Source organism: Strongylocentrotus purpuratus, unplaced genomic scaffold (genome assembly GCF_000002235.5).
Source record: "Strongylocentrotus purpuratus isolate Spur 01 unplaced genomic scaffold, Spur_5.0 spur5_scaffold_4, whole genome shotgun sequence".
NCBI classification, from domain to species: Eukaryota; Metazoa; Echinodermata; class Echinoidea; order Camarodonta; family Strongylocentrotidae; genus Strongylocentrotus; species Strongylocentrotus purpuratus.
The window spans coordinates 14967134-14980859 of record NW_022145610.1 but is presented as its reverse complement, the minus strand read 5'-3'; the positions used below and the strand labels follow the sequence as shown (position 1 = coordinate 14980859).

At 36.0% G+C, this 13726-nt stretch overlaps 1 protein-coding gene across 1 annotated transcript in view; it reads left to right on the top strand.

Moving 5' to 3' along the window:
- Nucleotides 1-13726, top strand: part of LOC583216 (xenotropic and polytropic retrovirus receptor 1 homolog) — a 34791-nt gene that overhangs the window by 405 nt on the left and 20660 nt on the right. The window contains exons 2-3 of the mRNA XM_030997374.1: nt 7161-7212; nt 10184-10285. Coding sequence (XP_030853234.1) covers nt 7161-7212; nt 10184-10285 — 154 coding nt within the window. The remainder of the gene's footprint in view (nt 1-7160; nt 7213-10183; nt 10286-13726) is intronic.

Here is a 13726-nt window from a genome sequence, read left to right as displayed (position 1 = left end):
TTTTGGCAAGTCTTGAAATTATAATGAAATTATTGATTACGATTGAGGAAAGTCAAGACAAAGCCGAAATGAAATTTTGAATTATTTTTTTATTGTTTTGATTTGATTTGATTATTTTAGCCTTAAAATTTAAGGGCAAAATGATAATATGAAATATGATATTGATATAACCTACTATGACCTAATCTCACTTAGATCTAGATCTACTATGTCTATGAGTATGAGTAGACCTAGCCTCAGTAGTTATTTGGCACCCATATAGCTGCGTGCATGCAGGGCGTTCGCTAAATTCAGTGAACTGCGTGTGTACACCTCGGTAGTAGTAGACTAGTACACTAAACTAAATTACTAATCGCTATTATCGTAAAGTCAGCATCAAATTGGCAACATGTTAACATGTACTGTACTGTAATTGTGTTGTGGCCAGCTAACTGACCACTGCGATCTCTTGCCAGAGATCAGGGTTATTCTAATATGAATGTAAGCTCATTATTTAATATCAGGAACACAACAGAAGGTGGAAAGTGGAACTTGGAAGCAAAAACAGGAGATTAAATGCAAAACAAGAAAAGTCAAAGAAGGAAATAGAATTGAAAAGTAGGACAACACTACTACCGGTATGCACACAAGACATGATCAAACTCTTGCAGTTTTTTTTCTTACAAAGAGGATTTTTCTGTACAATTCACATTAATAGATCATATTTCAAATCTGAAAAATATGATGTGAAGTTGATACACTCGAGCCTGTAAAATTTGTGCCAAATATTCTTTATTTAAAGGAGAATCCATCAATAATAAATAGCAGACTGCTCTAAAAGAAAGCAGAAAATGGGAGAAACAGACTGGGGAAAGTTTGAACAAAGTTAGACAATATTAGAAAGTTATGAATTTTCTAATCACTTCATGTATACAGTATGTACATGTGTGAGAAATTCAAATTGGCCGCATCGTAATATCACTGTGATGAAGTGTACATGTAGTGCTGGACAACTTTCCAACTTGTTCCAATACACAAAATGACACAAATGTCATTTTAGAAAAATATATGTAATGTACATGTACATGAATGACATGGGAGGGTTTTCTTTTTTCTTTTAAGGGGACTTTTAATATTATCCTGTCCATAATGCAGTTGAGTATTGCCCCAAGGCTAGGGAGAAGGCACTTACATGTATAAGAGAGAAAAAAAATAGACAGTAATGATATTTGTATGCATAAGATATGGGAGGGTTGTCTATTACTACATGTACATCACAATCCACTGACCAAATTGACAATTTGAGATTTACATACATGTACACTGTAGACTTGATTACATAGTTCAAACATTCATAATTCTCTTTTTATTGGTCAAATTTGATTCAAACTCACCATTCTGCTCGTCTCATTGTTTTGCTTTCCTAAAAATGAACTTACTACAAGAGTTGGATCGTCCTTCAAAATAGTCTTCCTATCTGGTAATCATAATGACACCAAAAAGAGTTTGTATTAAAACAAAAGAGTGTTGAATAAACTTTGAAATGACACAAATTACAACTTCAAACCCAAATGGCACTGAATGTTCAATGCAACTTTCCATTTCAACAGAAATTAAAGGTTTACAATTTTTTTCAAATACATGTTAAAGATAATAAAAACCAGAAATAATAACAGAGCTACAGTGTACAATATTAGTATTGTAGCAAAAAAAACAAACTAGCAATCAATTTAAATGGCAAATCAATTGCGTCATATTTTCTTTTGGAGCAATACAAAAAGGAAACAGAAATGCTCTTTTACTGAAAACATAAATAACAATAAAATCCTGGGACTACACAGACATAATTATTATGGCATTGAAATTGGTCCAAAGTTGTATGCTATGTGATGTTCTTCAACAAAGATAAATGATAAACCCTGAAAAAAAAATTACTTTTCAAATCAGGACTTGATGTTCTATTGAATCTGATGGAGTGACCCAAAACCTGCAGCTAAAAAAACTTCATTGTTACTCCAACATTGTATGATTTGTATGCTTGTTTTGTGTTTGTGCAGTGATACTATACTATTATTTCAACAAAGATAAATGATAAATGATAAACCTGGTGACAAAAAAAGATTGCAATTTACTTTTCACCTGCACCAGAACTCAATGTTCTTCTGAACCTTCATGGAGTGACCCAAAGCCTGCAGCTAAAAAAAGGTTCATTGTTACTCCAACATTGTATGCATGTTTTGTGTTGGTCCAGTGATGAGCTACTGTACCAGTAATTATTCAGGTCAGCTCATAGACGTGTTTGAGCCTTGTAATTTGCATACAATATCACAGCTCCTTCAGATGAGTTGTTTACATGGACCTCTTCTCAATCTGCAGCTGTACTTCTGTGCAGAAAATTAAGTTCTGTCAAAGATTACAAATTTAAAGATGACTGCAAAAGTGCAAATACTTAATGTTTTGACTGGAGCTACATTATACAGTGTATTATATTGTACCGAACAGGCTAATATTTGTGCAGACTGTACACACAATGTATATATAAATCTGTCAATATTTTGTTGTTGTTGAAATACATGTTTTGACAAAAAAAGAAAATAAAGTTCTGTCAAAGATTACAAATATGCAGACTACTGCAAATACTGTATTTTTAGACTGGAGCTACAATGTAAAAAAATATAATGTTTCACCCGGCAGACTGATATTTGAACAGAGACATTAACCCATATTTGCCACTTTCCACCCAGGCATATATGTGTACAATGAACATACTTTTTTTTTTTGTATTCTGTACCTGGCAATTGATTGGGGGTAATAATATTAAAGTACAGGGCCCTCAGGAAGAACAGCATTGAAGCTTCCTGGTTAAACAAAAAATATTGTTGTGTCTGAATCTAATTACTTTCCAAGTTATACCATGTTCAGTTCATAGCTGTCAGCTGTGCATGTACAAAACTTATCTCTGTACATACCAATAGGCTTAAAGCGGTAATGACTGATGTGATATGACAAATTAGGACTTTGGCTTTGGACCAACCAACCAGATGGAAATTTACCGCAGTACAACATACATTGTAGATAAGTCATCCCTGTTGTTTAGCTGGCTCAGTTACAAGTGTGTGACATTCGCGACAAGAAAATTCTTCTTCGCGACCATGTGTTAATGCCCCCTGATTGGAATCCAAAATTTTTTACCTAAAGCCTTGTCCAGACAGGACACGGTTTATTATAAGTGGGCTAACAGTAAACTGTTTACAATGTAACCAAACTTGCTGCAGCTAAACAAAAACAAATTTTGTTGTGTTATGGAATTCTCGCTACCCTAAATAGGTACGAAAATCTCGAAATTCGCGAGACGAGGTAATTTTCACTCTCTCGGGTCGTCACTACAACTTCCGGTATAGAGTCCCATCCCGCTGGCGCTAGCGCCTGTGTTCGCTGTGCAGAGTTTTCACGCACGCTAAAATCGATGCCAATCAGTGTAATTTGTACAGATTATAATATGCAATGGAAAGCTTCGGGCAGAATTAGTGACTTTAGCACAAAAGGCCGTTAAACTCTACCGTGAAAGAGAGGGTTGTGATCACGAACGCCTGCACAGGAAGCTGTAATGTCGAAAAGCTATCCCATAATGCAATGCGCGTTTTCAGGATTTTCCCCGGATCTCGGCAGAATCGCTATTTGGGGTAGCGAGAATTGCAGAGTAGGTGAAAAAAGGTATCTGTGAGAAAAAAGTACTCCTATCATGTAGGATTAACAAATGTGAAGCATGTAACACCTACCGGTACATGTACCTAGCAATTGTAATTGTTATTTTTTGATTTTGGTTAGCAGATGATAAATACAGTATGAAAGGGGTTGGGGGTTTTCAAATTGATTATGTTCATGCAGTGTAGACACAACTGATTTCAAGTTTTGTTTCCAGTTTGTACAATTACAATGTAGAACTGACAGCAACTGTTACATGTATGTTCTGTGTAGAAACAACTACCGTAACATGTTTTACAGGCTGTATAATAAGTTTAATGCTGCTTGCTCATTGTTTCTGCGCTGTGTGAACCTGCACATTTAGCCATGCAAGCATATTATTAAAACAATTTAATTTCATCATTCAGCTGTGGTGGTTCTATTGACACTGTTTACAGTAGTGAGGTTCACATGACATGCAAGTAACTTTAAGTTTAGATCATGGTTTTAAACTCCAAAGTTATCTTACAACTCTAGTAGGACAGTGTGGAGTCACCCTTAACCCAAAGCTTAAAACCACAACAGATGCCTGCGAGCAGCAGGGGTTCTCACTGGAAGTTATTTAATAAACTTTGAAGTTATTTAATAAACTTTGAAGTTACACACAGCTTATAGTTTTAATTGAATGCTTTCCCTGGCTTCAAGTTAGCTACAGGTATGAATACTGGTACTGATTTGGTCCTATGAGATCCCTTGTCATTTTCAGTGGATCGTTGTGTACTGTATTACTGTGAGGTTTGACAAACTTAAAGTTTAAAACTATTACGCTCTCGTGTGAACATGGCTATAAATTCATGTCGCATTCTTCAGATCCTAACAGCTCACAGTTAGGTCAAGCAATTAACAAGCATTTCATCTTGCTAAATCATTACTGGTCAGTGGTAAGCATGAATGACATGACTTTCTTCAGCTGACAAAATATCAGCTGTGTTCCCATCCTCTACCCGACTCCCCCATCCCCCTCCTAGTCTGCCTGTACAGACTCCATTTTGGGGGCACTTTAATATAATTCCATAAAGCCTTGAGCGAAGCCCAACTTTGTTGCCCGGGCTGTGTCAACCAAGTCAGGAGTAGATACATGTAGATGTACATGTTCACATACCAGGCCTGATAATTTCCCGATTTAAATTGGTTTCACCATTTTTTCCAGATTTTATTTTTTCCCCCCAATTTCTTTTTTTTCCTTCCCGATTTTACCCCTATTTTCCAGATTTTACCCTTTTTTTCCTCCAGATTTCCCCCTTATTTCCCCTTATTTCCCTAGTTTTCCCTATGTTCTCTATTTTTCCAAATTTTCTTACTCAAAGGGGGGGGGGGGGGGGGGGGGGGGGAAATGTTAGATGCCATCCCCCCCCCCCCCATTTTTTAAATATTTGTTTTACTCAATTGGGGGTTGTTGAGAAAAAAAACACCACCCTATTTTATTTAGTGCTCACTATCACCACTGATATACATTGTTAATGTAGATGTTTTACAGAGAATGCAGTCTACTGTGCAGTCTGCATAGTCTTGTAGTTCAGACTCTGTGTTGTATGCGTTTATAACAACAACTGACAAGGGTCTTTGCCTGCAGACTAACCCCATCCCTTGCCTTTTTCATTCATTATAAATAATAGGCAGTCAGGCACTCTCGACACATGTTCAAACTGTATTGTTGGCCTCATGCAGGCCTGCATCTTCATTTGTTTACATCGGTTTGTTACCCTTGCCCTTTCTGCCTTGCCTCATTTGCCATTCTGTATCAACATAATGTGGGCCAGTAGCCTACATATATAATGTAAATACATTGTGCGTAGCCCTTCTTTTAGTAAAAACAAGATATGAGTTTTTAAAAATTGAAAAGAGTCAACCCCCCCCCCCCTATTGAAAGAAAAAAATGAATGAAAATGAATGTGCTCAAAATTAATACAGCTAATGACGTAACCTGTACATGTACAATGTACATGTACACATGCAGGATTTCTTTTTGTGACAGAAATTTATATTGCGTTTCATACCTTGTAACCGACAGCCCATGGGCATGAGACCGATATGTAGGCCTTCTGGCTAGACGTTCTGGCAAACTTTTTTCTGCGGGCTCACAATCAAGACTGACATTGCCTGTCTAGTGGACTGTCTATCCTTAGTTCTTGTTGTCACATATATTTTAGTCTTATGATTAAAATGCAAATTGCTTTGGTAATGTTTACATGTGATTTGCGGAGGTTACATGTGTTTCCAGAGCTCATTTTGTATTAATAAAACAAATACATTCTTGCTCTCTCTCTATGTTCATTAACGATTCATTTATGTATTTTATTTATACATATTTTTGGATCTGTTAGATTTACAGTTGAACCTTTTTATGATGAATGAAGAAAAAAAATAACAGCATTCATCATTCCTTAGTTCAGTCTCTCTGTCTCTCTACACCCCCCCCCACTCTACTCTCAACTATTGATAATGTCAATACTTCCAGGAGAGAGTTTGACTCTCTTCCTGACTTCAATTTACATCTAACCAGTGACAGCTAAAAAGAAGTGGTTACTCCAATATTTGTCGGGCGTGACTGACTGGTCAGGCGTCGTAGAAACGCAAGGTGGAACGATGCATGCAGATCACATGAACCACACCTACCTGCGCTGCTGCTCTACATGTACATTTGTAGCTCAGCCTCATTCCAGATCAAGTCCAATATTGATTCTGAGGGATTACCGGGGAGCTTTAGAAGAATATGTTGGAAAGAGATTTTGTTTGTGTCCAGTTTTTACTATACAAGTCCAATTTATGTAGGTTCTTTCTAAATTCTGAAGCCAGAATTGATTTGTATTTTCTTACTGTAAAAAAAAAAAAGGAAAAATGAATGAATGATGAATCAAATAAATAATGAAATAAATAAATCAATAAATAAATTGATGAATGAAGTAAATACCGGTAAGTAAGTAAACAAACAAACCGACAAAAAATAAATACATATATGATGTATGTTTGGTTTGGTTTCATATTGACAACAATTTTCACATCATATTCACTTCTATCTTGCTGCTTGCATTTAAGGCTCTACATAACTTGTCCCCTGGCTATGTATCTGCTCTCATCAGTGTACGTCAGCTACGACCAGGACTACGCTGTGCGGGACTCGTTCTTCAAGTGCCCAGTACCCGTCTAAAAACATACGGGGATAGAGCCTTCTCTTCATCTGCTCCGCATCTTTGGAACTCTCTACCTGTCCAACTTCGAAATTGTAACAACATTGATACCTTTAAATCTGAACTCAAAACCTATCTTTTCCGGCAACATTGCGAATAATATGTGACATATTGAGGGAGCCAGGCGCCTTTGAATGCTTTTGCAGATAAATGGCGCTATACAAATGCTGTTCATCATCATCATCTTCATCATCATCATCATCATTCTATAATTTATTGATTTCTTTCTTTCTTTGTCTTTCCAAACAGGAACTCAAGAACATGCTGTACGATGCTCAGAGAGCAGCCCCAGAAGCAGATGGTAAGTTTCTAGCCTGGACAGACCATAAGAATAATGATAAAAATAGCGATAATGATAATTATTCCCAAATACTTCCCCTTATTTATAGCACATCATTGTTTTATGTCATACCTCAACAATTTAAATACATGTACCAATAAGCCATCCTCAATGACTTTATCATACCGTTGGGGAGTGATTTTTTGCTTTTGCAATGACAATGGGTTAACCCACACTAGTACAGAGTCTTCTTTTAGTTATTTTCATTTCATTATCTCTTGATCTAGAATGCTAAGAATTACAATTTATAAATGTACAAGAGCAGAAAGCAAAAAGTGATGGAAAATTTTTAGTCTGCATGTATTTCCAATGCAGTACGTTTGGCTCGAAGAGAATTTAGAAAATATGAAAACTCATAAAGCGAGTCCAAGGTAACCTGCTGAATGATAAGCTCAAAGATAACTTGGCATGAAGCTCATCGGTTATGAACATGAAATTCACTCCAAAAATGTACATGTGCATGCGTAAGGTATCCCTGAACAATATCAGGAAATTTGGCAGTTCCTCCCCAGGAAATGACAAAGGTGATTCGTAATTTGTCTCTAGGGAGAGGTGAGGGGGAGAAAAATAAAATGTAATGGTGGGATAAGAGAGAGGGGAGGGGGAAAGTTGTCATACAGGTGTACAGTGTAATATGTATTCTGGGTTGCCAATGAGTAAAGATTTTAATATTTAACAAGACTTCAACAAGGCTTCTTACAAAGCACACAATTAAAGATCTAGTTTCTTTGTCTTTTCTATTATATTTAGTTTATAAATTCATTTTGTTTACCAAAATTTGATTTTCAACAATTTGAGTACTTTATTGATGTTACAATAAAATTGGCTGTCTTTTACATTTTTTAAAATTAATAACCCAATGAGTCAGGATGATAAAGATATATGACTGAATGCCAGATATCTGTTTAACTGATGGAAGCCATTTGAATTGTAACATCAAATTGCTCTCGATATGACCATTCAAATATATATTCCCATTTGTCATCTTTATTATCGTCAATAATCATCGTCATCATCATTACCATCATCATCATCACCATCATCATCATCATCTCCATCATCATCACCATCATCATCATCATCATCATCATCATCACCATCATCATCATCATCATTACCATCATCATCACCATCATCATCATCATCATTACCATCATCATCACCACCATCATCATCATCATTACCATCATCATCATCACCATCATCATCATCATTACCATCATCATCATCATTACCACCACCATCATCATTACCACCACCATCACCATCATCATTATCACCACCACTTCCATCATCATCATTATGATCATCATCGTCATAATTATCATCATTACCATCATCATCATCATTACCACCACCATCACCATCATCATTATCACCACCACTTCCATCATCATTATGATCATCATCATTGTCATAATCATCATCATCATCATCATCATCATCATTACCATCATCATCATCATTACCACCACCACTTCCATCATCATTATGATCATCATCATCGTCATAATCATCATCATCATCATTACCATCATCATCATCATTACCACAACCATCACCATCATCATTATCACCACCACTTCCATCATCATTATGATCATCATCATAATAATAATAATAATAATAATAACAACAAGGCTTCATACAAAGCACACAATTAAAGACCTAGTTTCTTTGTCTTTTCTATTATATTTAGTTTATAAATTCATTTTGTTTACCAAAATTTGATTTTCAACAATTTGAGTACTTTATTGATGTTACAATAAAATTGGCTGTCTTTTACATTTTTTAAAATTAATAACCCAATGAGTCAGGATGATAAAGATATATGACTGAATTCCAGATATCTACCTGTATTTAACCAATAGAAGCCTTTTGAATTGTATCATTGAATTGCTCTCAATATGACCATTCAAATATATATTCCCATTTGTCATCTTTATTATTGTCAATAATCATCGTCATCATCATTACCATCATCATCATCACCATCATCATCATCATCATTACCATCATCATCATCATCATCATTACCATCATCATCATCATCATCATCATCATCATTACCATCATCATCATCATCATCATCATCATAATCATCATCATCATCATTACCATCATCATCATCATCATCATTACCATCATCATCATCATCATCATCATCTTATCATCATCATCACCATCACTACCATCATCAACATCATCATCATCATCACCATCATCATCATCATCATCATCATCATCATCATCATCATCATCATCATCATCATCTTATCTTCATCATCACCATCACTACCAACATCATCATTGTCACCACCATTCCCATAATTATCATCTTCATTATCATCATCTCATCATCAGCATCATAATCATCTCATCATCAGCATCATAATCATCATCATCATCTTATCTTCATCATCACCATCACTACCATCATCATTACCATCATCATCATTACCACCACCACTACCATCATCATCATCATCTTCATCGTTGTCGTCATCATCATCATCATCATCAACATCATCATCATCACCATCATCATCATCATCATCATCATCATCATCATCATCATCATCATCATCATCATCATCATCTTATCTTCGCCATCACCATCATCATCATCTTCATCATAATCCTCATTGTATTTCCTGAATGTATTTGCTAAATGTTTGAGTCATCTTTCATACAAACATAAGTTATTAGTACAATGAAAATAATAAAATAAATGAATAACTATATTTTCATTACTCTTTAAAAAAAGTAATTCTACTATTCATATTGCTCATAGAAGACTTTGCTGTAGTTGAAAGTGACACCACTTTATCAATGACATGTAATGTATGGAGATGCTGGTTTGTAGAGGAGTCCAAAAGAAATATCAACTCATAATATAATTTTTAATGTTGTTTTTATATTTTTTCCTTAGTTTCTGGGGAGGCTCAGGTGGATCGGCACTATGTCCAATTTGCAGAGAAATTCTTCCAGTTCTGTGACAAGGAGCTCTCCAAAATCAATACTTTCTTCTCAGGTGAGGATGAAAATGGCTTCAACTCCAAAAAACAATCTTTACACTTTGAAAATATGCTCATGCCATTGACTTCCTTCAGATTTTATTCTTCTCCTACATAAACATCTACATGCACGGTCCTATCATAAATCTTATACTGTCATTGCCCTATAATGAGCATGTGTTATGATATTTCCCATTGTCCTCTGTATATACCCACTTGTACATGTTAAACTCTTTAAAATTTTCATTTCATTTCATTTTATTTCATTCGTCATATAAAAAACATACATGATCAGGGTGCTACAAGAATTTTTTTCACCACTTGCCCTGTCGGGCAAGTGAGTTTTCAATTTACTTGCCCAAACAATATTTCCACTTGCCCAAAACTTTTTGCTTACTAGCACAATCGAGAAAAAACAGCTGATCAACGCACGTGTGTGTCTGTGCAAGCCGCTGTCATTTGGAAACGTAGGCTAATTTTCAGCTGTTAATAATTTGGGTCAACTCTTCCATCAAGAAACGTCATGTAAATAATGGGTAATCAACTATTTTAAATAAAGTACGGACATTTTTATTTCATCATTCACTGCTATAAATATCATGCCAAAATTTGTAAATTCTTACTAAATAATAATATTGAAGATATTTTACGATAAATCTCGGATAAGTATGCGAAAACTAGACTAAACAACGTCGCTAAAACCATGAAAACAAAACAACAACGGCTTATATTCTGGGGGTCTCGATACTATTATCAAAATGACTCGCTCGGTCGGATCTTGAGACCGCAGTAATAAATTGAAAACGAGACAAAAACATTCATCTGATTTATATGAGCAGCGAGTTTTAAATAATATGTTCACAATCATTAACAGTCATTATGAATAAATATCAAACATTTGACTTTTTGTACTTACTAGAAAATCCCTGTTGTTTATTCCATTCCGATTCGCACGTGTTCATTTCCCTAGAATAATGACGTCATATTTGGCGTGATTCAACCAATCGGCAATCAGAGAATAGCAAAGGCCTGTCGGTGCGGCCTGCAGAGCTAGAGAGAGAGAGCGCGAATAAGCTCGCAGCTGGTACGATCGCGCTAGCTGTCTCTAGCTAGCTCACGGCCGGCCGTGCGTGGAGGCGGAGCGGCATTCATGGCTTGAAGTGTCACTGTTGCATGCGCGCTGAGCTAGCTGAGCTGGCTAGCTGTCTGTGAAGTTTTTTCGAAATCGGAACGAACGCTTTTTTGCTTCTGGATTTTGACGACGGGTAAGAAGTTGACGGGTGAATGGTAGAGTTCTTGGACACTAGGAAATTACTGTAAAAGTATCACTTGCCCGAATCGGGCAAGTGATAATTTGATTTACTTGCCCGACGGCTCAATTTGGTTGCCCCGGGACGTCGGGCAAGCGGGTTTGTCGCGCCCTGATGATTATAACATTGATATTTACAGATAAGTAAAGAACATACAAATAACATAACAAAAGACAAACATAAAATACAAATATATATACGAATGAGGAACCAGCAAGAAAGAACAATTAAGTCTTGTGTGGGGCTGGTCCCATATACATGTACCTGTTTAAATATCAGTCCAAAATATTATTGGAAGCAGTGTTTTACGAGCAGTGACATGTACAAACATGAAGTAACATGGCATGGCATGGGATTTAAATAGTATCACATCATTGTTAATTTGTTATAATACAAACGTACATGTATACACGTACATGTACCGTATTTGCCGGCGTAAAGGCCGCAGTATTTTTGGAAGAGAAAATATCAAAAATTCGGGGTGCGGCCTTTACGGTGAAACAGAAAAAAAAAAAGTCAAAACCAGCACGTTGCATTGTTGACATGAAGACGAAAATAAACTTCCAAAAACAACATCTGCCGATAGATTTTGATCTAAGTTCGTGCCAATGCATTGCAAAAGTAAAAGAAGGGCCCGTTTAGCGAAGCATCCAGCACGCGAAGTCGCCATTTTCAATCCATTTCAATGACTACATCACAGAAAACAGCAGTGTATGGTATCAGCGCGGGATGGCCGCGCGGTTTAAGGTGGTGATTTTAGTCACATCAACATTTGTACGCAAGAGATCGAATCACGACTTCGGCAAAAGATTTTTTTCTTTTTCTTCTTCTTTCTTTTTTTTTAAATGTCAAAATCGGGGGTGCGGCCTATACGGCGATGCGGCCTTATCGCCGGCAAATACGGTACATTTTAGCTTTAATACATGTATTCATGTACTGTATGTACTGTACAAATGGACAAATAAAGTGTGTAACTTTTGTTTTTCTGTTTGGGTCAAGATTTAAAAATATGATTTGTTGACATCTAGGAAATATAAGAGTACTTTGAAGTATTGTTGAAAAGGATAGACCAATAAATTAAACTAACATTTTGATTGGAGATGGATGAGGGTACAGAATTTATAGTTATGCCCTTCTCATCACCTTAATTACCAAATTTTCTTTGGTATCAGGATGGACTTCCCCTTTAATACATACATGTACATGTATACATGTAATTCACTTGCATTTTAGCTTGCACCAAATTTGTATTAACTTTTTAAACAGTAATGTAAATATAACCACAAAAGGAACCGAGAACGCATCTCATAATACACGTAGGGAAATTCATGAAGCTTGTTTGTAACCATGGTAACTAACTTAATTGTGGTAACAAAATAACTGGTTAAATTACTTTAGGCGCTGTGTCTCTAAGCACATGTTATTAGCACTCTGAGGATGTCTGTAATTTGATCAATCTTGGAGAATTTGGAAGGAATGCATTTTTCAAAGTTCAAAGGGGAGGGAGCTGGAAGATTAATTAATTTATTGAATTAGGAAATGCCAAAAGTATATTAATGCCTGCAAACAACTACATGTCTACATGTACATGTACACTGAAGCAAAACATGTAGGCAAAAGTCAAACACTCCAACATTGTGAGATTCTGATTGAGATGATAAGAGACCCAAAATCACATGACCTCCACCTTCAATTTGGTGTGGTGGGAATTAAAATGTGGTACGTTGTGTGGGATATTGATATTTCAATCTCACTATTGTTCTAGATAACGCCCACATGACAACAGGATGAGGCCACTTTTTAATATCACACAAAACTGAAAATCAGCTTTATAAATTTGTATATTAAAAACATAATTAACAGTGATATTGCTCAGTTAAAATTAATAATAGGGCTTTAATATTAAAGGTTAGCGTATACAGTTATCAACTACATTATTCAAAGCCTACACCCAACACTGTGTCGGGGGGGGGGGGGGGATGGGGTTGAAAGTGAGCTTTCCAATTGATTCATAATCCCCATAACGTGAGAGTAATACTAATCGCTTCATTTTTAAAAATTAAATGTAATGTTAATTGTTATAGTATACATGTAATTGTGTGAAGTGGGGGTACCCCAAAAGAGTCCTATCTCGCACCCCGGGGCAAC